Source organism: Lissotriton vulgaris, chromosome 1_1 (assembly GCF_964263255.1).
Source record: "Lissotriton vulgaris chromosome 1_1, aLisVul1.2, whole genome shotgun sequence".
NCBI classification, from domain to species: Eukaryota; Metazoa; Chordata; class Amphibia; order Caudata; family Salamandridae; genus Lissotriton; species Lissotriton vulgaris.
Window position 1 is genome coordinate 902,365,115 of NC_141685.1, and position 26,802 is coordinate 902,391,916.

The following is a 26,802-nucleotide window of genomic DNA, read 5'->3' on the forward strand; positions in this document are numbered from 1 at the left end:
CAATAGGTCTCACATATGCGAGCTATTAAGCTATTGGCAATGTAAATGACAATGCCATTTATTTATGATTTAAAAAAAAAAATGTCATGAGCAATGCCAATAGCTCTACCTTTAATAATGCCGAGACCATTGCATTGTAAATGCTTGTTAAATATTAGGGGGTCAGATTTGTTAAACCAGCAATGGCATTATTTATTAAGCCATCATATTTATGGGTTTCGTGGTCTTGCCTGAGAGAGTTGCCTTCCACTTTAGGATTATGCTTAAGTAGGTAGGCTCCACGAACCTGGTTATTTCTCATAATCGAACACGCTGCTATTTTATGCATATATTGCACAATTTTACACTATTTTTATGAACTGCACTTTTACTCCTTAGGTGGGTTGGCAGATTGTTTACATCTAAAAAGAAGATAATTCCCAAATGTTCTTATGCGTTTTTAATTGATAGTGATGCATATGTTTTTCTCTAATTTAGGATGTTGCCTCTGATGATAAGGCACACCCTTTCCACTGCACTCATACTTTACTGTATCTGAAGAGGTTAAACATGCTTTTTTCGTACATTGTATGCCTTTGATGCAAAGGCGTATTTTTAGCACTTCATTGTACTTGCATTTTAATGTTTCCGATTAATTTATTGATTGATCGCTGTGCACATGCTTTTATTGGGTTGTATTTATATTGCATGTTCTTCTAATACTGTAAGGCTGTTCAGCTGAAACAATAAATAAATAAACTATATATATTTTTCGATATTAGTGTAAAATTATTATTTCTTTGATATTTTTGTACATGTATAGAAAAGCCATATTTTTGTGATCGATATTTTTGACACAATATTTAGGTATGACAATATTTATGGTTTCGGTATTGTGTCAGTGAATCCTTTTGTTAATATGCTATTGAAAACATCAGTTTCTTCAATACCCATAATCCAAGAAACCCGGATAACTGCTGGTCCGACTAGCTTTGCGGTTTTGACCGCGGCAGAGTGATTTTCTGCCAGCCACTTTTCCGCCGGTTGCAGTCCACCCGCTTGCCTGGCGGGCGGAGCTGGACCGCTACCATTGTTGCAGATCAGGGCCAAACACCGCCGGCATGATTATGATGCCGGCGGTAGACAGCCTTTCTGCTGCGGTGGAACCGCATTGAAAGGCATGCAGAGACATGTTCCGGGGGCCCATAGCGGACCCCAATGTGTTAGGGGGGTGTGGGTGCACTGGGCATTTCCCTGTGCCAGGCGGCAGGCACTTTGCAGTGCCTGCCACGCAGTGCAGGGAGATGCAGGACATGTTCCTTTTAACATCAGCAGCAGCGACCGCAGCAATGTTAATGGCCAGAATCCGTCCGCCGCGGTCGGATTTCGACTGCGGCGCATCCTAATAGGACTGGCAGTTATGCAGCGGTCCATGCGTGCGGTCTTTTACCGTTCCCATGGTGGTCGGGTAGGTTTTCCGCCTGCCTTTGTAATAGGCCTCTTGGTGTCTGATTTCTTTCTCACTGATCAATATGTGTTAGTGCTCTGGGCACAAGGATAATTAAAAATATGTAACAAAAAAATGAAACAATTCTATAATTCCACCTCGCTGAGCCGATACAAATAAACAAAACATTGGCATTCAATGTAAGGAAATCCCCTTTGTAAAAATAAAAATTCAGGTTCAGAATTATTTGTTGTAAAGTTGGATTAGATGCCAAATGACTCACTGTCCTGCCATACACGGATATCTAATTATTTTACTTTAAGGAAAACGCTAATCATGGATATAATCAGAAAATGGTAAAGGTTGTTTTTGCCCAGAAGCATATCCATATTTCTGCACCTCTCTTTGCCGCACAATAAGAATTTTCACTTCTACATAGGCAACATTTATTTTTCATACAGCAGCCAAAACATACAATCCAAACACTAGGTAAAGACTAGTAAACATTACCTGCAGTTCGACCAAAACAGATTTTGATTGTGGATCCATATTATGATCAGTGGTGAATATCCTGTAAAGTACTGAAAGAGAGATATACAGAGAAGTAAGTGTTGTACTCATAGCACACACACATATTTACAGTATCATGACAGTCTGCCTTTCTAAGCAAATCTGTGCTAATGGTGAGCTGAGAAATTTAGGTCCAGCTTAGATGGTTTCACTCCTTTTGAGAGTACCACCTTTAGTGAATGGAAATATTTATCCACTGACAAAATTTACATAATGTTGTCTTGTGCAATTCTGCAAAATTACTTGTAATTACATGTAATTTCAAACCTGTCATTTTATGCTATATTTTTGTGCAAACTGAGCTTCCGCATCAATTTGTTTGGCAAGAGGACGCATTCACTCCTCCACTCACTTCTGACCCTTACACTCACATACCTACACAACACATAGCTTTGTCCAACCAACACTGCTCAAGCATAGTCGTAGGTTGTAGCACGCCCCGTCCCGCATCGGGGCGGGAAGACCCCCATGATGAAGCATGACACCAAGGGCCCTTTTTGGTGTCTGAGGGGTATTTAAACAAAATTGAGTGCTTTCCACCATTGTAGGAAACACACCTAGTTTGGGAGAACCCGGACACATATCCTTCTGGGGTGGATTTTTTTGTTTCTTTTGAATGGAGATATTTGGCAGCAATTCTTGTTTTCCTGTCCCACAGACACACAGCTATTTTATGGTCGCCTGGCATTGTTTTATAGATGAACTAGTTAACGTGAGTAAAATTGTATAGAAAGGTAGAGGATTCCAGGAAGCACTGTAATTTTTATGGTTGCAGTCTGTCCCAGCAAGGAATACAAATGCTGCATGCGTCATAGTTGTAAATCTTTTTGTGCATCCACCAAAGCAGATATCACTTTAGGGGCTCATTGTATCAGGAAGAGAATTCAAAGCATGGACTTCTGGTCTGTCGAAGTGTGTAAGTACACTGCTTTGCATTTCAAATATTCACTTTAAAGCACAAGACTTTGCCAAAGTCTTCCAGCTTGTTTAGCAATTTGGGTAAGGAATGGCATGTGTCTAAGTATGACAGCATTAGGATTTCTTTAGCCACATCCCTTTCCCTGTTGAGACAAAAAGCAGCTTATATAAAGATGCTTCTCAGCGTCATGTTATAGTGTGTCTCATTCAATTTTAACAACATATCCTCCCTATTGTTCTTGACCATAAAGTTTGAGAAGGCTTCCTAGACCTCCTGTATGAGAATGCTATCATGGGGCAAAACATAATTCAGATGCCTTTTAGCCCCTTTCAAGCTTGACTTGGTAAACTTTACAGTAATCAATAGTGGTTGTATGATCAGAGATGACTGAGTGGCCTATAGTGGGTTCTGAGATTGTTGCAGCAACCTACTGTCCACTATAAATGTGGTCTAGTCAAGCAATGATAGGTGTTCAAGCAAGTAACATGTGGATTTGGTCACATATGAAGGTCCCTCTGCATGTCTACATGGCCAACTGAGGATCTCCAACCTATTCTCTATATGATATGATCTTTCGACCCACCCATAACTAGGATTAGGTTTTCCCCAATAACAACCTTACCTTCTTCTACACTAAAAGATTGGAGATAGCTAATTTCATAAAGGATTTTGATTCACATTAGGGAGATATGACAATTTGGTTGTAAATATTCACAATCAAAAAATGTAAACTCAGTTAGTTCCTGGCATCTTCACCTTCTTGAATATGTCTTGTATATGATATAACCCACCATGCAATGTAGGTGGCCCAGGACACATTCTGTAATGGAAAGCACTGAGAACATAGACTAGCTCAATCACTATGAAGTAAATGAGTCTCCTAGAGTAAATTTATGTCTCCCTCAGATTCTTTAATACGATTAAGCACCTCTATACTATTGGCTGGGATACTGAGCCCTTTACCATTAAAGCTCACAACTGTCACCATGTTTATAAATCTTCATAAATGGGCTCAGCAGTGGTCTCTACAGGGAAGAGTATTCTTCCCTGATCCAACTGCCTACCATGCGTTCTAAATTAATTTGTATGATTTCCCCTGGAGTGTGACCTCCACAGTTTTCTCATCCAATCTACCCCAACAATCACAATAGAAAAAAGCAAATAAGTATAAACAAAATGAATGCTCACCCCAGCATTAGAGAGGCATAGGCCTTCAAGTTTATAAGCTCTATCATATTTCCCCAACCCATCACCCCCTACCAGAATAATCATATGTTTTCTTACAGAAAAGGAAACTAAGAGTGACCATCTGGCTGGGCCAGAGATTGTGTTATTTTCTTCATCTTGTGCTAGTCAATTCACTTGTTTGAACTGATATCAACTTTGCTTGTGTAATGGCTTTAAGGGATGTATGTCACCCTTTGTTCCTACTGCATATCCTCTCTCATGTAGGTCATTGGTCTCCTGATGGCCGAAGCACATCTCTTGGATCATCTCGATTGTAAGCCATACATAGTCCCATGTAGAGAGCAGATGAATGAGGTGGCCCCATTGTTAGTCAGCTTACGATTCCCAAGGAAATTTGTCACTTCCATTAAGCCTTGTCTTCTGCTTTGGGTGAATACTACAAACACCTGATGTAGCTGCACTCTGTGACCCTCAAAGCAGATCTTGTTGGCATCATTATTTCATCTTTCTCTTAATAGAAATTAACTCTTGCTAATATATCATGCGGTGCCTTCCTTTGCAATCCACTTCCCACCACTCTATGGCTGCTATTCAGACTTATCATTGGATCACCTGGTAGGCCCCTGATTAAAGCAGTTGAATAGATGGTCACCAAAACCCTGTGGTGGAGTGTAGGGGATTCATTTATCCTTCAAAAGAAGTCTGTTCACATAAAGAGACCATTTGATAGATCAGTTTCATGTACTGCACAATTCCTCTGTGCAGTACATCAGTGTGCCTCCACAGTCCCAAATACAGAGCTCTGCATGGTGAATTTTGATTAAATGTTGCCTATAAACTTTAGAACATGTACGCACTGTAAGAACTTGGATTCCCCTTACTCAGTTTATTTATATATTTATTTTACAGAGTTTTATATAGTGCGTACTTGTCCTGAAGGTATCGGGTATCAAAGCGCTTTACATAGCACCAGTTGAGTTACATGAGGACACATTCATTTTTGTTGGGCAAGGGGAGATTAAGTGATTTGCCCGGAATCACAGGATGTTCAGCGTCATTGCCAAAACTCAAACCCATTTCTCCAAATTCGAGGTCGACCGCCCTAGCCGTTAGGCCAACTCCTGTCCTCTTTAAGGCACAGGTCTCATTGGCAGCCACCAATGCTGTTGTCCCAAGTTTCAGTGCAGCTTTGGGTATTCTGGACTTCAACTGGATTTGGGGTTCGTGTACATCCCTTGAATTTTTGCTGGTCTCCACTTAGTCAACACAATGGTTTGGATGCACAAATGATTTTCACATTCACAAACCCTCCAATTCGGTAAATTGTAGTGTTTCTGAATGCTATTTATGAAATTAAGAGGGGTCTGTAAAGCTGGCTAATCTAATGTAACAATAGTGTGATGGTGCCCATATCGAGGAGGATGAGAAAATAATTGTATAATTAAATATGAAACCGACACAAGCCTTAGCATATATTCTCTCATCTGCAGATTTAACAGCACAGGAGAATTGATGAATCCTGTATTATCACGGATGGTGATGAAGTACTCCTGTTGTCCTTGAATAAATTTACCAAGAAACTATTGAATGACCGGTGAGCTTATGTTTCAATTATAACTGTAAGTGAGTAAAAATGTGGAGGATATTATTTTAATAGTTTGTCCCTTTGGTAACATCAGGTTAATATATATGAGATGAACTCAGAAGACACAACGCCAGGTTTTGCGAAGACTAAGTGAAGAGCCTGTGATAAGAACTCGGCATAAAAGGGTGAGTGCAAACCGCCACCAAATAAATAGAAATCAGTATCTAGTACAACAAATAGAGAATATATAGAGAAAATGTTTTTTGCTGTAGAAGAAAAATATAAAGAAATAAAGAAGACTGGTAACCAGATTACAACCTCCCTAGAAAAACTGCAGGGATTATAAAAAAGGGATCTATGACAGAATTTCGACAGACAGAATTTCGACCTACACAAATATCGGCGTAATTATATCGATAGCAAAAATATCGACGCCCTATGTACAACATGGTAAGTACCAAAATATCGAAAAAATAATATCGATGTTAAAAATATCGTTGTTAAATATATCGATTTTTTTAAATTTAAAATAGCATAAAAAATACTGTAAATAATACTTATTAATTACTTAAACATATTTAAATATATGTACTAATGGTTAAAAAATTAATAATACATATTTAATTTAAAAAATCATAATTAAAAATCATATATAATATATACTTACTTAACAATAATTACTATTCCCACTCCAGTGGGTGCAACAGTAGGAAAAACTGACCCTGAACCCTAAAAATACCCCTTTACCCAAAAACCTAAAACTGACCCTGAACCCTAAAAGTACCCCTTTACCCAAAAACTGAAAACTGACCCTGAACCCTAAAAATACCCCTTTACCCAAAAACTGAAAACTGACCCTGAACCCAAAAAATACCCCTTTACCCAAAAACTGAAAACTGACCCTGAACCCTAAAAATACCCCTTTACCCAAAAACTGAAAACTGACCCTGAACCCTAAAAATACCCCTTTACCCAAAAACTAAAAACTGACCCTGAACCCTAAAAATACCCCTTTACCCAAAAACTGAAAACGGACCCTGAACTCAAAAAATACCCCTTTACCCAAAAACTGAAAACTGACCCTGAACCCTAAAAATACCCCTTTACCCAAAAACTGAAAACTGACCCTGAACCCTAAAAATACCCCTTTACCCAAAAACTGAAAACTGACCCTGAACCCTAAAAATACCCCTTTAACCAAAAACTAAAAACTGACTCTGAACCCTAAAAATTCCCCTTTACCCAAAAACTGAAAACTGACCCTGAACGCCAAAAATACCCCTTTACCCAAAAACTGAAAACTGACCCTGAACCCTAAAAATACCCCTTTACCCAAAAACTGAAAACTGACCCTTAACCCTAAAAATACCCCTTTACCCAAAAACTGAAAACTGACCCTGAACCCTAAAAATACCCCATACCCAAAAACTGAAAACTGACCCTGAATCCTAAAAATACCCCTTTACCCCAAAAACCCAAAACTGACCCTGAACCCTAAAAATACCTTTACCCAAAAACTGACCCTGAACCCTAAAAATACCCCTTTAACCAAAAACTAAAAACTGACTCTGAACCCTAAAAATTCCCCTTTACCCAAAAACTGAAAACTGACCCTGAACCCCAAAAATACCCCTTTACCCAAAAACTGAAAACTGACCCTGAACCCTAAAAATACCCCTTTACCCAAAAACTGAAAACTGACTCTTAACCCTAAAGATACCCCTTTACCCAAAAACTGAAAACTGACCCTGAACCCTAAAAATACCCCTTTACCCAAAAACTGAAAACTGACCCTGAATCCTAAAAATACCCCTTTACCCAAAAACCTAAAACTGACCCTGAACCCTAAAAGTACCCCTTTACCCAAAAACTGAAAACTGACCCTGAACCCTAAAAATACCCCTTTACCCAAAAACTGAAAACTGACCCCGAACCCTAAAAATACCCCTTTACCCAAAAACTGAAAACTGACCCTGAACCCTAAAAATGCCCCTTTACCCAAAAACTGAAAACTGACCCTGAACCCTAAAAATACCCCTTTAACCAAAAACTAAAAACTGACTCTGAACCCTAAAAATTCCCCTTTACCCAAAAACTGAAAACTGACCCTAAACCCCAAAAATACCCCTTTACCCAAAAACTGAAAACTGACCCTGAACCCTAAAAATACCCCTTTACCCAAAAACTGAAAACTGACCCTTAACCCTAAAAATACCCCTTTACCCAAAAACTGAAAACTGACCCTGAACCCTAAAAATACCCCTTTACCCAAAAACTGAAAACTGACCCTGAACCCTAAAAATACCCCTTTAACCAAAAACTAAAAACTGACTCTGAACCCTAAAAATTCCCCTTTACCCAAAAACTGAAAACTGACCCTGAACCCCAAAAATACCCCTTTACCCAAAAACTGAAAAATGACCCTGAACCCTAAAAATACCCCTTTACCCAAAAACTTAAAACTGACCCTGAATCCTAAAAATACCCCTTTACCCCAAAAACCCAAAACTGACCCTGAACACTAAAAATACTCCTTTACCCACAATTTATTAATATTACAATTAAATTACTTCCCACCCTATTCCCTATAAACCCACAACCCGCTCCAGTAGTAAAACATATAATTTAGTTAAAAATAAACATAAATTATCAATTAATTATTCTATTAATCAATTAAAATAATTCATTGCCAATTAATATTTAATAGCAAAATAAATAAATCATTAAAAAATAATTATTCAATTACAAATAAATTAGTTCCCACCCTATTCCCCTATAAACTCACAACCCGCTCCAGTAGTAAAACATATAATTTAGTTAAAAAATATACAGAAATTATCAATTAATTAATCAATTAATCAATTAAAATAATTCATTGCCAATTAATATTGAATTGAAAAATAGATTAATCATTGAAAAATAATTATCTAATTACAAATAAATTACTTCCCACCCTATTCCCCTACAAACCCACAACCCGCTCCAGTAGTAAAACATATAATTTACTTAAAAATATACATAAATTATCAATTAATTAATCAATTAATCAATTAAAATAATTCATTGCCAAATAATATTTAATTGCAAAATAAATTAATCATTAAAAAATAATTATTTAATTACAAATAAATTACTTCCCACCCTATTCCCCTAAAAACCCACAACCCGCGCTGGTAGTAAAACATATTATTTACTTTTATATATTTTTTATTTATAAAAACATATTAAACACATATTATAACAATTAATTTAAATACTTAACGAAAATTTCTAACACATATTAGTAAATCGAAATTACTTACATCGATATATATGCTATCGATATAAGTAATTTCGATATTACTTACCTTAGGGTCGATATTCTGGCCATCGATATTCTGTCCCATCGATATTAGCAACTCGATATAAGTGTAAGTCGAAATTAAAAAATCGATATTTTGACTGTTTACCATAAAGGAGAGCCTTTCGAAAGGTAATAATAGAACATGAAGGTGTTCAGTAAATACTCGCAGCACGAGTCAATTATACCATGTAGAAACAAGTTATTATAACTCCTAGGAGGGATGTGAACAAAAAAATGTTTTTTCCCTTCCAGATACAAAGAAGGTTGCTAAGCAGATTACTGCTTCTTTATGTTCTGACGCAGGATTGAACTAGAGCCCTTTTTAAAGGTATGAAGATAGAACCAACAGTGGTTGTTTTAGATATGAATGAAAATGTAAGTGATCCGAAAATTAAATCTTATGGATCACTAGTTAATTTAAAGTGTAATAGGATTGGCTGAGGATGAGTGAATGTGGACCTACAAGCACCAGTTAACGGGACTATAGAGATAAAATGGGGGATTTAATCTTGACAATGTGAATAAAGCGTGAGAGAGGAGGAATTGATGTAACATTGGAGTTATATGTATCACAAATGTATAAGTGATTATGTATTTTTAATTCCTTTCGCAGAGTATTATGTTTTTAACTTGTCCTGAGGAAGGTGGTGCATAACAAGCAACAATTCACCGAAACGCGTCGACACACGAAAATCCCTTTTTTGGGGGTTTTGTATTGGACATACTTACATGAATGTTTTTTTAAAGCAAAAATTTTTTTGATATGATACCGTAAAGTGTTTTTAATATGTTTTTGCAATTTGTGTAATACAGATGAACTCCACATTTTTTTCTCTCGATGAAAAAGCTTTTTTAAGAAAAAAATTATTTTAATAAAGAAGAGTGTAAACGTAATTGACATTGTCAGGTTAAATCTCGTTATTACTATACAGTGCCTTTTGCGGTTCTACCTCCGTCTGGACGGGCAGTTACGAATAGTGTGAATGGTATGACCTTATACATTTTCAGCCATAGAGAGGGCGATTGTGATAGTTTATTTGATAATTTGAGGCTTATAGGTATCAAACCCGGGGAACAAAACATTTTTTGTTTACTGTCTGAATGCTAAAACCCATTTTCTAATGTAAAAAACACATTTAGCAGTTTGGAAAAAAAATTCAGAATGGGTTGAGAAATGGATACAAATCAAACTTTGGAAGGGGTGTGTTTAGGTTGTCCTTTCCAAATTTCAATTTAGAACCCTGGATATCAATGGGCTGCCACCATAATTTAGGTCACGAACCATTGATAAGTTATTAAATCCAAAGTTGTTTGGGAAGCTCACTTGCAATATGGAAGGGGTCCCATTTGAAGGGGCCACTGTTGGGCCACTTGACCTTTGCAAATTGTGATAACAACATTAGAGAGAGTAAGAAGCAGTTCAGGGGTCCACTGCCAACTACCACTGAAGTTTTTCAAGAGTGAAACACTTACTTTTTTTTGTAAATCTAGCCATTTCTCTTAGGCAAACTGGCCATTAAAAAAATCACTTTTGAAATGCAAAGGACAAGCAAAGTGGTTGGCTGTCTCTTGAAAAGCCATCATCACTGTCATTAGCAACACGGAGGAAGTCCCAAATTATTACCTAATGAAAGAATATTCATTATACTGCTATTCTGCAACCCTCTTCATATAAATATTTTGCAAACCAACCTATTAGTACATAGGTGGGTCTGCAAAATATCTTAGTGGTTGCATCAGTGTTGGCTCTAGGATTTTAGAGCCACAGGCAGAAATGGAATTTGCAAGGTCCATCTAATTTGCATACAGCGTGACATCACAGGAAATGACATTGTATGTAGCTGGTATTTCAAAAGAGTGAACCAAGCACTGAACAACATGTCTGTTGAGATTTGATTGCTTGTAAAGAGGCATGTATTCTGCGTGTACCTAGTCAAATGTATTACTTATCATAGCCTTATAGTCCGCCGTAGCGGTCTTTACCGGCCATTAAAGGTACGCTCCAGTGTCAAAGGCCCGAGGGGAAGCCCTAGAGGGCAGAATGTTCTAATTTGTGAAACAAAGGCCTCACAGAGCCCAAGCGGATTTAAATCCCCTCGGACTCCATGAGGCCTTTTATTCACAGCAACACCTGTGAACAAACATTGGAATGATGGAGCTCTGGGCTTCTACCCTCCATTGGAAGCCCGTAGCACTCCATTGTTTTCAATGGAGCTCATAACATTCCAATTTTGTAATTGCTGAGAACCCTCGTTTAAGGTGTTATTTATATTTAATGTTGCTATTCACTTTCCAGCTATAGTGAGGTCAATATAATTAGGATTTCTTTGGAACAGGATGGGTCTGAAAAATGATCTATAACCTTTTTTTTCAATAGAGCTCCCAACATTCCAATGTTGAAATTGCTGATAGCCCTCGATAAAGGTGTTATTTATATGTAATGTGTTGCTATTCACTTTCCAGCTATACGGAGGTCAATATAATTTGGATTTCTTTGAAACAGGATGGGTCTGAAAAATGATCTGTAACCTGAGCAACATTTAGTCTTTGTTCCCATCCATGGTCTGCATGCCCTCACTAGTTACCCCCTTAGCCTGTGACCAATTGCACACTCTTTTTGTTCTTCCCCGGACCTTCCTAAGCAATGACAGTTTTCATTCGAAAATATGCAGCAATTCTTGACATTTTTGAGCATATGGGGCTAGTTTGCAGACAATCATCGCCAGGGTGAAGCGTTATCAAGCTGCCCAACATACCTGTTTGAGACGGTGTGTAAATTGATTTATCGGTCTGGATGTAAATATAACCGGTGCTTCTTGAAATCAGGATGGCTTTCTCAACAGAAAGGCTTTGATCTGTCTTTGACTCTGCTTTGACCACAACGTACTGCTTCTCTCCCTCAAATTCAGATTTAATGTTAGCCGATGGGATCTGAAACAACAGAAGAGAGGCAATGAAAAGGCTTGCGACAAATACATATAAACTCCTCAAAACATTGTTTCTTCTACCACATTGACTATTCATTTTCCTGCCCCTACATTCAAATTCTCTGCTCCTGTAAATTTGCACTTTCTCCCCATATGGGTGTAATAGGCAGACTCGTCGAGCTAGCTGCAAGCAAACTGCCTTCATTATCTTAAAAGGCTATCTGCAGCCGGGGGCAGATAATGTTCATTTAATGCCACTGAACTCTCCTTGCTACTAGAAAGTAGGACTGTGTGAGCTTGCAAATTAGCAGCGCGCAGGGGCCATGCTAATCTTCTCTGTATCGTTCCAATTTTAGTATATGTGCTGCCGAAGCGAGCACGCAAATTAGGAGCAATGCTATCTTGTGAACGTCTTATATTCTTATATTATGAGCATAAAATGATTATCCCCTTAGTTTGTGTTTTTTTCTACTTAAGGGTTATCATGCAAAAATCATACCTTGATGCCCGTTTTAAGTTATTTCAAGGAAAAAACAGATGGCCAAGATAGATCCTATTGCAAAGTTCCGAGGAAACCGGTTTCAAATTTAACTCGCGAGAAAAATAACAACTCCCTTCAGCCTTTACTAGGGTTTGCAAGGAAAATCATGCGAGGGAAAAGCATGAAACTCCGCAAACTATGCTTGGACAATAATCATGACCAGCTCCAGAATTGGCTTTATAATAAAAAAAAAATCACATAGATAGTAGGGGCACCATGTCAAGTGATTTGGTAATATTACTGTGTTAACACTAACCAGCATTACCATTCCCGGGCTGTATTGCCTCACCGCTACCACTCGCCGCTAGACACAGTGGTAGCAGTGAGGCAATACAGCCTGTTACTCGTCACCGTCTGTTTCATGAAGTAAGTCCTCTCACTGGACAGAGACAATCCATTTGCCCCCCACCTAATGTATTAATCTATTTTTTTAAACGTGCTTCTCCCGGCATGTTCAACTTCCTGCAGTGCACCATAACATGTTGGCGATTCTTTGTCGATCTCCTTTGGAAACATGGCGTCACTTTGTGAAAAATTGTGTCAGGGTTGATTTTGTTTTCCTGTTCAGCCCCATGTTTGATGGAATATTCTATGTCAGTGACTTGTGGCCGGCAGTAGGCAGTCAAGTGTCGTGGTTTAGGTCTGGCTGACATGATGCACCACATTAGGGGGCTCTTCTTACAGAGGGGTCTCGTCCTGAGTCCTTACTGGCAATGTTCCATAAGAGACATGGGACATCAGAAGAATGGCTTCTGATCTCGGGGGCTGTTCTCACGATCAGAGCATGCTTCCTGTTGCAGGGTGTGCACTGCTGGTACCATTGCAGGGTTATGAAAACCAAAAACCCAGACATTCCACAAACGCAGAAGTAGGAATAGGCTATAGGACACAGAATCACTAAATTGACATTGTTTAAAAAAATAGAAAATACAGGGAATCAGGGGGGAATTAAATGCAACTTTTACTCAGAGTATTATATGTATTGGCTAAATTGCTTTCTGATAAGGGCTGTTAACTAAGTCTGGAACGCATGGAAATGTGTCCCCCTCTGGGTTTCCTGGACCCTAAAATTGGGACATGTGGCAACTCTGCTTAAATTATCCTGGACAGATGGTGAATAACTTTGTCTGTTCTGGCCAATTTGGGACATCTGGTCACCCTACTCTGTGGAACTGTTTACTTCCCTTTTCAATTTCCATCCAGGATTCTGTTCCTGATGTCAGCCCACAATCCTTTCATATGTACCTATGTTACCATCCTGCATGATTTTCACAGCAGGAACAATCATATTGTTCAAGGATTGTCTGCTTGTGGATGGGTGGTGGCGAGTCTGTAGTTACATGTCCTATCCCCGCCAGCCTTACTCTCAGTGCTGGTATCTTCTATGTTGATTGGCTGAGGCTGAAGTGAGTTTGTGGCATCAAAAAACGAAGTCATGGATGGAATGCTTAAGTTGATCTAAGCTACTGGGGATTGCTTGTGGAGCATCCCAGTCCATCGTTTTTCCTCCACCATGGCACTTCAATTTGGACCCGGCCATATGCAAATCACTTGACCCTGCTCCTCATGGGAAAAGTGCAGTTCAAACTGTTAGGCTGTGTCCTCCCTTAACTGAACACGGGGGCAGGGCTGATTTAGATATGGCTGGGTCCAAACTGGATTGCATGGTCGGCAAAAAATTATGGATTGGGATGCGGCCTTGAGCGATTGCCAGTGGCTGAGATTAATTCAAGCATTCCATCCATTCCCCTTGTAGTTGTGTAAGTGAGTTTGTGTCGTTCTGTACAATGTTAGTCAGTCTTGTTTATATGTGCATCTTATTCAGATTGCCACTTTGTTTGTTTCTGGAGACCTGGGTATGACATTCTAGGTGCATGTCCTCAATCAGCTAAATTTAGTTTTGAGCTGGATGTAATTGAAGGGGGTGTCCCTTGGATTAGGTCTTTCTTCCACACAGTCCCTCACTGCTCTGCCCTTCCACATATGCTGTTTTTAGCCTGGCAAATCTAGTTTCTGCCTTGATTGTGCGGGATCAGGGTTCTATCCCTCTGTGGGCCTGTTGCCCACTTTCTACTTGTTGTATGCATGTAGATAGAACTTATAAAGCGTACTGTGACCAAAGATGGTATCCTGGCGCTAGCTAGACCACTATGTAGGAAAAGGCACTGATGAAAACCAAAGCTGAAATTGGAATTTTTGGGGGAAAGAGCCATGTTTTCAAAGCTCTCCTGAATATTAACAGGTGCAGAATGAGATCTTAATGGAGCTGATAGTTTATTCCAAATCTGAGCTGCTTTTGAAGTAAAAGGGCGTCCTCCTTATCGGACATCTTTTGAATCTGAATTCTTGGACCTAATTGCAAGTGGCTGATCGGAGATGTCTGCCAGGAGTATTTTTTATTAGTTTGTTTTTGGTCCTTTGTTGTGTAGTGCCTTATGTACAATACAGAATAATTTAAATATAATTCTCTGTTTAATTGGCAGCCAGTGAAGATCTTTCAGAGCATTTGTGGCAGAAGAATGTCGAGGTCTGTTTAGTGTTAGCTTTGCTGTAATTATCTAGATGCGCTCCAATTTCTTTAATACCCAATAAAAGGGCATTGCAATGGTCCAGCCTGCCTAATATTACACCTCTAGAGATCAATGATATGGCTCGGAGGTCGAGCAATGGGTATAGCTTCCTGAGGGCCCGGAGCAGTGCGAAGCAGGTCCCAGTGAGTCTGTTCACTTGCTTTTGCAAAGAAAGACCTTCATCTAGAACAACACTTAAGTTTCATACCACAGTTGAGGTGCCCAGCAGGGTCTCCGTAGGTAGTGGCCAGAAGTTAGGGCATAACGATACCGGAACTTTATTGGACGGGCAACAAAGGAGCTCTGTGTTTCTTCCCTTCATCTTTAGTGAATTTGCATTCATCCAGTCCAGGATACATGCCTGAAAGTTGCAATGAATGTCCTCCTGATCTTTGTTTAATGACAAAATCAGCTGGGTATAATCCACATAATTAATCAATTCATCTTATGGGACTTAATAAGAGAGATCAAGTGTTTTATATAAATACTAGCAGCCCGTCCCGACGTTGTCCGGGTATGAATTGCTGCCGGCCAGTAGTATATTGTTTTGTAGGATTTCGTTTTGATAGCATTTCCTATCTGTGACAGGCCTGTGAAACGCTCAGATTCACAGTGCACTGCTGATGCACTTAAGAGTGCGCGTTCAGTAGTGTGTGAACTCGAGTTTCCCTACTTTATTTTTCCTTGCAATATTATATAGCGCAAACTCGACAACATGGCATGAGCACAATTTACATTACAGAAGTACACATTCATTTGTGGTAGGCACGGGGAGACAAAGCGATTTGCCTGGAATCACAGGATGTTGAGCTGATGCCGAGATCAAACGTAGCTCCCCAGCTCTAAAGTTCGTGATTCTAGAACTTGTGGTGGGAGGTGTGTCTAAAAGTGTATGTCGGTGCTGGCCATCAATGAGAGAGACCTGTGCATTTTTCAAATGGGTGGTGAAAAAATATGAGTATGTTGCTGGAGATGTGGGCCCGCGTGCCACCAATGTACTTACCGGGGGAGGGAAAACACCCATTATTCCGCAACTTTCTTTCCGCCTACCATCTCTCCGCATACTTTCATTACATAAGTACCATGACTCCGCAAAGCCATTATAACGCATGGCATTACATTTTATATGCTTTTACCACGCATACATTTACCACGAAATTCATAGTAAATGCATGAATGGTAAAAGCATGTTTTTTTTATGTTTGGATAAGGTAAGTATGGGTATAGGGGTATATGTTTTGGGGTACTTAGGTATATGTTTGGGGGTGTTTGGGTATTTTAACGGTTCAGATATAGTTTTGGGTTAAGGGGTACATGGGTAGTTTTAGGGTTTAGGGATAGGTATGGGTGTTGGAGTACAGGGGTATTTTTAGGGTTCAGGGCTAGGTTTGGGTTTTGGGGTATAGGGGTATTTTTAGGGTTCAGGGGTAGGTTTGGGTTTTGGGTTACAGGGGTATTTTAAGGGATCAGGGCTAGGTTTGGGTTTTGGGGTACAGGGGTATTTTTAGGGTGTAGGGCTAGGTTTGGGTTTTGGGGTACAGGGGTATTTTAGGGTTCAGGGGTAGGTTTGGGTTTTGGGGTACAGGGTTATTTTTAGCGTTCAGGGCTAGGTTTGAGTTTTGGGGTACAGGGTTATTTTTAGGGTTCAGGGGTAGGTTTGGGTTTTGGGGTACAGGGGTATTTTAAGGTTTCAGGGCTAGGTTTGGGTTTTGGGGTACAGGGGTATTTTAGGGTTCAGGGTAGGTTTGGGTTTTGGGGTACAGTGGTATTTTTAGGGTTCAGGGTTAGGTTTGGGTTTTGGGGTACAGGGGTATTTTTAGGGTTATGGGGTAGGTTTGGGTTTTGAGGTACAGGGGTATTTATAGGGTTCAGGGCTAGGTTTGGGTTATGGGGTACAGGGGTATTTTTGAGTTTAGGGCTAGGTTTGGGTTTGGGGTACAGGGTATATTTATAGGGTTAAGATGGGTTAGTGTTTAAGGGTGTTGGGTATTTTAAGGAGTAAGGGTGGGTTATGATAATGGGGTGCAGGGGTATTTAAAGGGAGCAGGGTGGTATTAGCACACAATATGAGACATGGCATGAAGGGAGGAACGTACCACACGCCCCCAGCGTTTGTCACGCCCCCAGCACACGCCCACAGCACAACGCAGACACGCCCTCAAGGGACTACACTGCTGGCACAGTTCTTTTACCTTTTAAATGTATATGGTGGGCGTCTGCATAGCCTATGTCCTTCTGCTGCAACTGCCCTTTCCAACGCTGTATTGTTGTTGTGATTGGTGCTGTGGTTCCTGAGATTACCCGCCTCAAATGTTTGGGTTCTCACTTTATTATGTTAGTATGGATTGACTTAATAAGAGAGATCAAGGCGTCGACTCCGATCCGGTAAAAAAAATGTTCGTAAGAATCGTATCCGGAGCCCTCTCCGTATGACTCGTACACACGCCGTACGACCCGACAAGTACTATCCGGACCGGGGCATCAGGACACGATCCGTACGGTCCATGTCAGGTAAGGGCGATTCATACGGAAAAGCGCACAATCACATACACACCGTACGGTGCGTACCCCCATGATCGCAGGGGTACGCCCCGTACACCCAGCGTACATGGAGTACGGTGCGTACCCCCCATGATCGCAGGGGTATGCACCGTACACCCAGCGTACATGGGGTATGGTGCGTACCCCTGTGACATGGGGGGTACACACCGTACCCCATGTATGCTGGGTGTACGGGGCATACGCCTGCGATTATGGGGGGTATGTGGGCGTTCGGTACCTGTTTTGTCGCAAACTCTGCTTTTACGGCTGTTTTCAGTTCCCGTAAAAAATAGTGTCGTGCGGTGCGTACCCGACACGTATCGTACTTGCTGGGTCATATAAACCAGCCGTGAGCTGTACAGATGTTGTGTACAGCAGGTTCCGACAGAGACTCGTACGGGGATTCGAGTCGTACGGTCTCTGTACGATGCGTACGGAGTCCGGCTCCTGGTACGAATCATACTTCGAGGTACGTACGCGGGACATTGCAGGGTACGATTCCTACGGGAAAAACGCTCTGAACGGCTATTCGGAGTGGTTTTTCCCGAATCGAATCGACCCCCAAGTGTTTTATATAAATATTGAATACAATAGGGCTGAGGGAGGATTCCTGGGGGACGCCATTTGAGGTCATTCTAAATTTAGATAGAAATTGAGGAAATGATACTGCCTGACAACGACCAAACAGATAGGATTTTAGCCAGTTTAACATCAGACCACCAACACCCACTGAGATGAGTCAGGATAGAAGAGTGTTGTGGTTCACGTGTCAAATGCGGCTTGCAAATCAAGGAGGACCAGTACCACAGATTGTCCGTTGTCTGTTATACTCCGTATTTCATCAGTAGCGCAAATCAGAGCAGTCTTGGTTCCATGAAAAGGACGAAAAACAAATTGTTCTTCTTCTAGCCATGCAAAATCGTCCAAGTATTGTGACAGTATTGTACTAACATAACACTCAAAAATTATTATTGCAAAGAGAAGAAGAGAGAAAGGTCTAAAATTAGCCAAATCTAATGGGTCAGACAGAGCTTGTCAGCAATGGCTTCACTATAGCTCTTTTCCAACAGTCATGCACAGTCTCGGTTTTAAGGGAATGTTTACAAAGTTGTAAAAGAGGGCCTGCAAGTTCATTCCCATTTTAAACATTGCTTTGACAAAAAGGGGTCCAGGGGAGACCCTGATTTCATTGATCTATTCAAACTTTTAAAAGCCTCAGCAGAAATAGGGTCCAACCTAGTCAATGCCACTGAAGTGAGATCTGACAGATGTTGCGAGCCAAGTTGAGAGGAACTATTAAAGTTTGGAGTAAAGTTATTTAGTGCAGTAGGTTTATTAATTCCATCTAAAAAATAATTGAAGAATAATTTGATCAGACAAATCATCACATAGTTTCTGTGAAGGTTTCATTTCTTGCTTAAAACAGGAGGGATTGGTAAGTATTTCAAATGTTTTTCTAGCTTTATAAGGGGCTGCAGTGATCAACTCACAGTAATAATTGGTTTTCGCTCTTCTTAGCTTGTTTTATAATCATTTAAAGCCGATTTTTGATAAAGCTTATCTCCCTTAAGGTAATGGCACCTCCATCTCTTCTCCAGTTGTTTACACTTACGTTTTGCTTCTTTTAGAGTGAGATCACACCAGGGGCTGACACTTTTTTCGGGTTTTTGAGATAGTCAGGGGTAACATTTCATCTAAAGCTTTTAAGATCCCTGTTTCAAACTTTTGATAGATCACTTCTGTAGAGTCTGCAGGAGAGAGGTGCATCTTGTTAAAAAAGGATTTAGACTTAACAGTTGAAAGTGTGTGCCAAGGTCTGCTTTCTACTGAGTGTGTTAATGTCTTATCAGGTGATCCGTTCTTACCCACATGGAGGTAGAAGATGATCAGCGAGTGGTTGGTCCAGCATAGAGGGGTAGTTTTCCCACAGAAATTAGACTGTCTGGGGAAAAAGTAAGGTCAAGAGTGTGGCCCGCTATATGTGTAGGGCCACGGACCTGTTGTTGGAGGCCAATAGTTTCACAGGTACTTGTCAGCTCCTTATAGGCTGCAGATAGGCCTCCTTCTGCCTGAAATTTAAAGTCTCCCAGCAGAAAGAGATTGGTGAGTGTGAGCCTCATGTTGGTAGTGAGATCTAAGAGAGAGGAAAGAGAGGAGCTTACGGTCTGGGGTGGCCTATAACAAAGAATCCTCGTAGCCATATTTTCCTTCTGGCCCTTTAGCTGGAATCCTAGTAATTCTATCCCATGTGCCTCATCTAAAGGAAAGGTAGTAAAGTCCCAACTATTTTTATGGAGAATGCCTAAATACCCCCCTCTTACCAACTCGGGGCTTATGGTACCCTTTGAAACCATACGACAATCCATGTCAAGATCAGAGATGGAGTCTCTTGTAGTCCATGTTTCCATGTAGTCCTGCCTGTATCGAGCAGTAAATTAATTTCCTATGCTTCTTTTGGGAGGAATCTAGCATTAAACACATGTGAAATGTGCATGCGCAGATCACCCTGAAACACAGAGGTAGAGGAGGACGGCAGCCCGGGGACGCCGCAGTCAAGGTAAGTGTTTATTATTTTATCTTTAATGTATATTTATTTCATTATTAGTAGGGGGGGAGGCGGGCGGCGGAGCGGAGTTCTACAGAGTTGGTCCCCAACTCCATGGACCTCCGCGTAGTGCTGCTCCGCCAGCTCCGCCCAGGGTTAACAAATGGATCCTAATAGTGCGTGAACGCTCCAGCCCACTGCTTAATAGAGTCAAAGTGACACTGTAAACGTAAGATGGCAGACCCGTTAACTTACAGGTGCCGCTGATGACCAAAAAGAGTGAGTGAGTTGATTCACAAAAATGGCCAGCAAGCAAGGTTAAGTTAAAAAGATTTCATTAAAATTACAAAAAAAATGCCCCCCAGTTGCACAATTTCAGATTCAAGTACAATCAACAGCAATGTCCTTACAAATGGTCTTAATAGTGTGAAAATGCTCCAGCCCACTGCTTTATATCGTCTAAGTGAAGTTGTAATCGTAAGATGGCAGACCTGTTAACTTACGGGTCGCACCGATGACCAAAAAGAGTGAGTTGATTCAAAAAAATGCCCAACAAGCAAGGTTAAGTTAAAAGATTTCTTACAAATTACAATAAAAATGCCCCCCACAGTTGCACAATTTCAGATTCAAGTATAATCAACAGCAGTGTTCTTACAAATGGATCTTAATAGTGTGCGAATGCCCAAGCCCACTGCTTTATAGCGTCTAAGTGACACTAAAAACGTAAGATGGTAGACCCATTAACTTACGGGTGCCGCCAATGACCAAAAAGTGTGAGTTGATTCCAAAAAATGCCCCGCAAGCAAGGTTAAGTTAAAAAGATTTCTTAAAGATTACAATAAAAATGGCACCCACAGTTGCACAATTTCAGATTCAAGTATAATCAACCTGAGTTTGAAGTTTGCCTCTGGCCTTTTCAATTAGTTTCTTTTGGCCTGAGCGGCTTCTCATAGTGCTGTTTTCTTTCTGTTTGGGTTCTGCGTTGCTGCCTTAGTACACCATTTGGTTGTTTACTGAATTCATTCCTTGAATGTTGTATGCTGCTATCTGCTGCCTGCATCACCCCATCTCTTAGGCTATTTTGGCTTCTGGCAGATGGTTCTTCCTGTGCACACATTGTGCTGCGGATCTCCATCTCAATCAATCAATCAAGGAATTTGTAGAGCGTGCTACTCACCCGTAAAGGGTCTCAAGGCGCTGGGGGGGGTCTCGCTACTGCTCGAACAGCCAGGTCTTGAGTTGCTTCCTGAAGGCGAGATGGTTCTGTGTCAGTGGGAGGTGGGTGGGGAGGGAGTTCCATGTCTTGGCTGCCAGGTAGGAGAAGGATCTTCCTCCGGCGGTGGCTTTGGGCATGCGAGGGACGGTGGCAAGGGCAAGGCTGGCAGAGCGGAGCTGGCGGGATCGCGTGTAGAATGCGAGGCAGTTGTTGAGGTACATGGGGCCTTCGTCGTGGAGAGCCTTGATGTGGCTGTGGCGGGGGATGTCCAGGATGAGTCTTGCCGAGGGGTTCTGAATATGCTGGAGTCTTTTTTAGAGCTTGGCTGTGGTTCCGGCGTAGAGGGTGTTTCTGTAGTCTAGGCGGCTGGTGACGAGGGCCTGGGTGACTGTTTTCCTGGTTGTGGTGGGAATCCATCAGAAGATTTTTCGGAGCATGCGCAGGGTGTTGAAACAGGACTATGAGACGGCGTTGACTTGCTTGGTCATCGTGAGCGAGGAGTCCAGGATGAAGCCCAGGTTGCGTGCGTGGTCTGTGGGTTTGGGGGCGATGCCCAGGGCAGGTGGCCACCAGGAGTCGTTCCAGGGCGAGGGGGAGGGTCCCAGGATGAGGACTTCCGTCTTGTCTGAGTTCAGCTTCAGCCGGCTGAGCTTCATCCATTCCGCGACGTCCTTCATTCCTTCCTGGGGGATGGCTATGGCGGTGGCGGGGTCATTGGTGAGGGAGAGGATCAGCTGTGTGTCGTCGGCGTAGGAGATGATGTTGAGGCTGTGTTTGCATGCGATGGCCGCGAGGGGGCTCATGTAGGCTTTGAAGAGGGTGGGGCTGAGTGATGATCCTTGTGGGACGCCGCAAATGACTTCGGTGGCCGCGGATCGGAATGGGGGGAGGCGGACTCTCTGGGTTCTACCGGCGAGAAACGAGATGATCCATTCTAGGGCCGCGTCTTGGATGCCGTGTTGCTGAGGCGCTGTATCAGGGTGCAGTGGCATACCGTGCCGAAGGCTGCTGAGAGGTCCAGGAGGATGAAAGCGGTGGTTTCCCCATTGTCGAGCATAGACCTGATGTCGTCGGTAGCTGCAATGAGGGCGGTCTCACTGCTGTGGTTCGCTCGGAAACCGGACTGTGATGGGTCGAGGGATCCGTTTGTCTCGAGGAAGGCGGAGAGTTGTTTGTTGATCGTCTTCTCAATGACTTTGGCAGGAAACGGGAGGAGCGAGATGGGTCGAAAGTTCTTGAGGTCCGTGGGGTCCGCGGTGGGTTTTTTCAGGAGGGCACTGAGTTCGGCGTGGTTCCAGCTCTCTGGGAAGGTGGCTGATGCGAGGGAGCTGTTGATGACGGCGCGGAGTTGGGGTGCGATGATGGAGATGGCTTTGTTAAAGATGTGGTGTGGGCATGGGTCGGTGGGGGAGCCGGAGTGGATGGTGCTCATGGTGCGGGCGGTGTCTTCGGTGTTGACCTGGTTCCAGGTGCAGAGGGTGGCGGTTGGGTTCGCTGGTTCGGTGGTTGGGTGGTTGGTCTGTGCGTTGAAGCTGTTGTGTATGTCGGCGATCTTGCGGTGAAAGAACGAGACGAGGGAGTCGCAGACGTCTTGAGATGGTGTGATGTCGTTGTTGCAGGTGCTGGGGTTGGAGAGCTCTTTAACGATGCTGAAGAGTTCCTTGCTGTTGTGGGTGTTGTTGTTCAGGCGCTGTTTGTAAGTAGTTCTCTTGGTGGTGCGGATCAATTGGTGGTGCTTCCGGGTGGCGTTCTTGAGGGCTGTCATGTTCTCTGTTGTCTGGTTCTGGCGCCAGGTTTTCTCCAGGGAGTGGCAGGTTTTCTTTGAGTTGATGAGGTCGTCCCTGAACCACAAGGCTTTCTTGCTGTGGGGTCTACTGGGTGGTTTCTTCAGTGGTGCGAGTTTGTCGGCGCAGTCGGTGATTCATTGTGCGAGGTTGTGGGCTGCTTCGTTGGGGCTCGTCGTGGTGGTGGGCGGGTTCTGGCTGAGGGAGGTGGTGAGTTGGTCGGTGGTGATCTTGCTCCATCTTCTGCGGGGGGCCTGTTGCGGGTGGTGGTGGGTCGTGATTTTCTTGAAGGAGAAGTGGACGCAGCTGTGGTCTGTCCAGTGGAGTCCGGTTGTGTGGCTGAAGGAGATGTGCTTGCTGGAGGAGAAGACGTGGTCAAGCGTGTGTCCGGCGTAGTGGGTGGGGGTGTTCACTAGTTGTTTGAGTCAGAGGTTGGCGAGGTTGTCCAGCAGGGTCGTAGTGTTGCTGTCATTGTTGTTCTCCAGGTGGAAGTTGAGGTCTCCTAGGAGGATGTAGTCTGGGGAGGTGAGGGCGTGCGGGCTTACGAAGTCTGCAATGGCTTCGCTGAATTGAGTGCGTGGTCCCCGGGGTCTGTAGATTAGGGTGCCTCTGAGGGTAGTCCTGGGGTCGCAGTGTATCTGGAAGTGCAGGTGTTCGGCGGCTGTGAGGGTGTCATCCGAGTTGGTCGTGATGCGGATGGTGTTTTTGTGTACGATGGTGATGCCACCTCCGGTTTGGTTGGCGCGGTCCTTCCGGGTGATCTTGTAGCCATCCGGGATGGCTATGGCGATGTCGGGGGCTCAGGAGGTCTTCATCCAGGTTTCCGTGAGGAAGGCGACGTCCGGTGCTATTGTGTCTAGGAGGTTCCAGAGTTCGACTGCGTGCCTGTGGATGGAGCGGGTGTTGAGCAGGATGCACTTGAGGTGATTCTTGCTGGTGGTGGGCTTGGTGGGAGCTGGTCCGCGACGGATGCAGGTGAATTTGCACTCTTGGCAGATAAAGGGTCCGTGGGTGCGTTTCGGGGTTGCCAGGTGGCAGTCGGGTTTCCGGCCGGTGTTGATTGCGCGGAGGGAGGCGGCGTCGTAGCTACGTCGGGTGCGTTGGCATTGTCGAGATCCAGGGTTCCTGTGCTAAGTGTTTACATTGATGTTCTCTAAGGTGTCAGTCTGACGACTCCTTAGTTCATTCTCAGGGGGTAAGACTATGTTGTGGAAGGTGAATAAGGTGAGGTGATAATGTACTGCAATCTTGATGACTTTGCTGTCATAGTCCTACAGCCCATTAACACTGTTTACTTGGTTTCTGCCTGCTATTGCCTCAACCTTGGTCCCTACGGGAAGTTGTTGGTGCACTGCAGAGGTGGCAGTGATGGGGGAGTTTAAAAATTAAGTAGCTTGCGCACAAGTGAATTGCCTGTATCTTGGGTGAGAACTCATCTCAGGAGTTAAGACAGTGAGGAGGAAGCCTGAATCTGCAGTATTAAAGATTACCTTTCAGTCATAGGACATTACTGGGTCATTATACACTTTGCATCTAGATTGACGAATAACATGCTGATGTCAGCGTGACTGCACTGATCTCCACATGTTTTTCCAAATTCTGGACTATTTTTCAGGCACATAAAAGCAGGTGGAAATGTGCCTTGAAACACCACACCTTGTGTGCCCACCTTTCAGCCAAACACGGGGTAGTTTGGTTAAACACAAGCATATCAGCTCACTTGTTGTGAGGGCAGAGAGAGGATGAAACAAAGTCTGGGTGAGTCAAAGGAAGTAGAAGCCTCCTCTCCTGCCTAAGTGATAGGAAATCTCAGGAGTGTGTTGTTTCCTATCTAATATCTAATCCAATTTTTAAGAACCCAAGCAGATGGACTAAATGATGCAGTGACTAGTATCAGGAAGAGGGTCAAACGAGCCAGCCACTGCAGTACAACCCATAGAGGCTGTGGTTCCAGAAAGCTGTTGTCAAAGGGTAACTGACAAAAATATCAAGGTCAAAATATAGAATGAAAAAATATAGACTCCCTACACTTAAACAGGTAAGTACAAAAACATTGAAAGAAATGTCAGAAATATAGTTGTACAAAATATTGATTTTTATATATATATATATAAAATAAAAGAATACATATTTATTATATTAAATAATACAATTAATTAAAAAAATGATTTAATATACATTTAAAAAATATAACAAATACAGTTAATTAAAAATAGTTCAACACACATATATAATAATTAATATATATATATATATATATATATACATATACACTTTAAACAACTACTTTTCATTTATTTTAAAATTTACAAATATATAAATGAATATATATATATATATATATATATATATATATATATATATATATATATATATATAAATATATATATAAATATATATATATCCTGGAAACTCAAGCCACTTCTCAATTCCACACTCGGCGGTTTAGGCGAGGAAAGAGACACAGACCTCCGTAGTTTCTTCTGGGCAGAAATCTTATTTATTTAGACTGACCCAAACACACAACGCGTTTCAAGCCCGTAAGCCCTTGTTCACGTGTAAAAAAAAAAATATATATATATATATATATATATATATATATATATATATATATATATATATATATATATATCAAATACCAAATGACTCGCCGCACTCGCCTTGGTTAAGTTGCAGTTTCTTTATTCAAAACGTGACAAAACACCTACGCGTTTCGAACCGTAGTTCGTGTTCACGGTAGCCAAATTGTGTAGTCCCTTCATTGTTTTAATACAATTACGCCTATGGTGCACGCCCCTTTGTTTTGAGGCATGCTGGGACATGTAGTTTTCATTAGTTTTAGCCATCACTATTTCTGTGCTGGTCAAGGGTTTTTGCTGCATTGGGGCGGGTTTAGCGTTACAGCATCTCAGAGCGGGCCCCCAGTTAACTAGGGCAATAACGCTCTTTGACGCACGTGATGACACGTGCGTATGTAGTCAGCCCTCCATTTACCAGAGGGTTGGCTAATGATGCGTAACTGGCATGGAGATGCTCCATTTGTCAATAAAGGGCTGAGTGCCCTACGTCCCCAATGCTTGCAGCCGCCCGTGACTGTAATTTAAGTCTTTTAAATAAATGGCAAAATTTAAGAGTCTAAGAATAAATGATAACAATTAATAACATAATGCAACTCAATTGTGGTGACAGTGATAAACACAAGAGTGATCATTCATATATCATAGGAGTTCTTCACGATTTTACTAGGTTAGGGAGAGTCCAGATTTACTGGTTGTCAGTCCAATAGTCTGTGTCCTTCATAAATGTACATAAAGTTCCTCATCGCCATTGAGGCCTCCAGGTTGTTTGGTCTTGAACCTCATGATAAGTTTTGATTCCAGTCTTCTTAATCGTTGGATTCGATTGCCACCTCTTTCATGTTGTGCGATCATGGCAAGGCCAAAGTATCTGGCGTCCTGCCATGTTTTCTTCTCATGGTTAGCAAGATGTTTCGCAATGGCATATGAGTTATCATGATTCTGTATGGCGCGGATGTGTTGGAGAATCCGTATTTTTAAGGAACATGTGGTACTGCCAATATAAGATTTTCCACAGTAGCATTGAATCATGTACACAACAAAGGAAGAGTCACAGTTAATGTTGCCATT

General features: G+C 42.0%; 1 protein-coding gene and 1 non-coding gene across 4 annotated transcripts in view; both read right to left on the reverse strand.

Moving 5' to 3' along the window:
* LOC147748145 (complement C3-like) overlaps window positions 1–26,802 on the reverse strand; it is a 1,551,795-nt gene that overhangs the window by 1,495,178 nt on the left and 29,815 nt on the right. For all 3 annotated transcript variants that reach the window (XM_086959014.1, XM_086959019.1, XM_086959009.1), the window contains exons 3-4: window positions 11,788–11,962; window positions 1,937–2,007 (exon numbers count right to left, since the gene is read on the reverse strand). In XM_086959014.1, coding sequence (XP_086815140.1) covers window positions 1,937–2,007; window positions 11,788–11,962 — 246 coding nt within the window. The remainder of the gene's footprint in view (window positions 1–1,936; window positions 2,008–11,787; window positions 11,963–26,802) is intronic.
* On the reverse strand, window positions 12,235–12,338 carry LOC147748147 (U6 spliceosomal RNA). Its single transcript, XR_015300350.1, has one exon. It is a non-coding gene; the product is annotated as a U6 spliceosomal RNA (small nuclear RNA).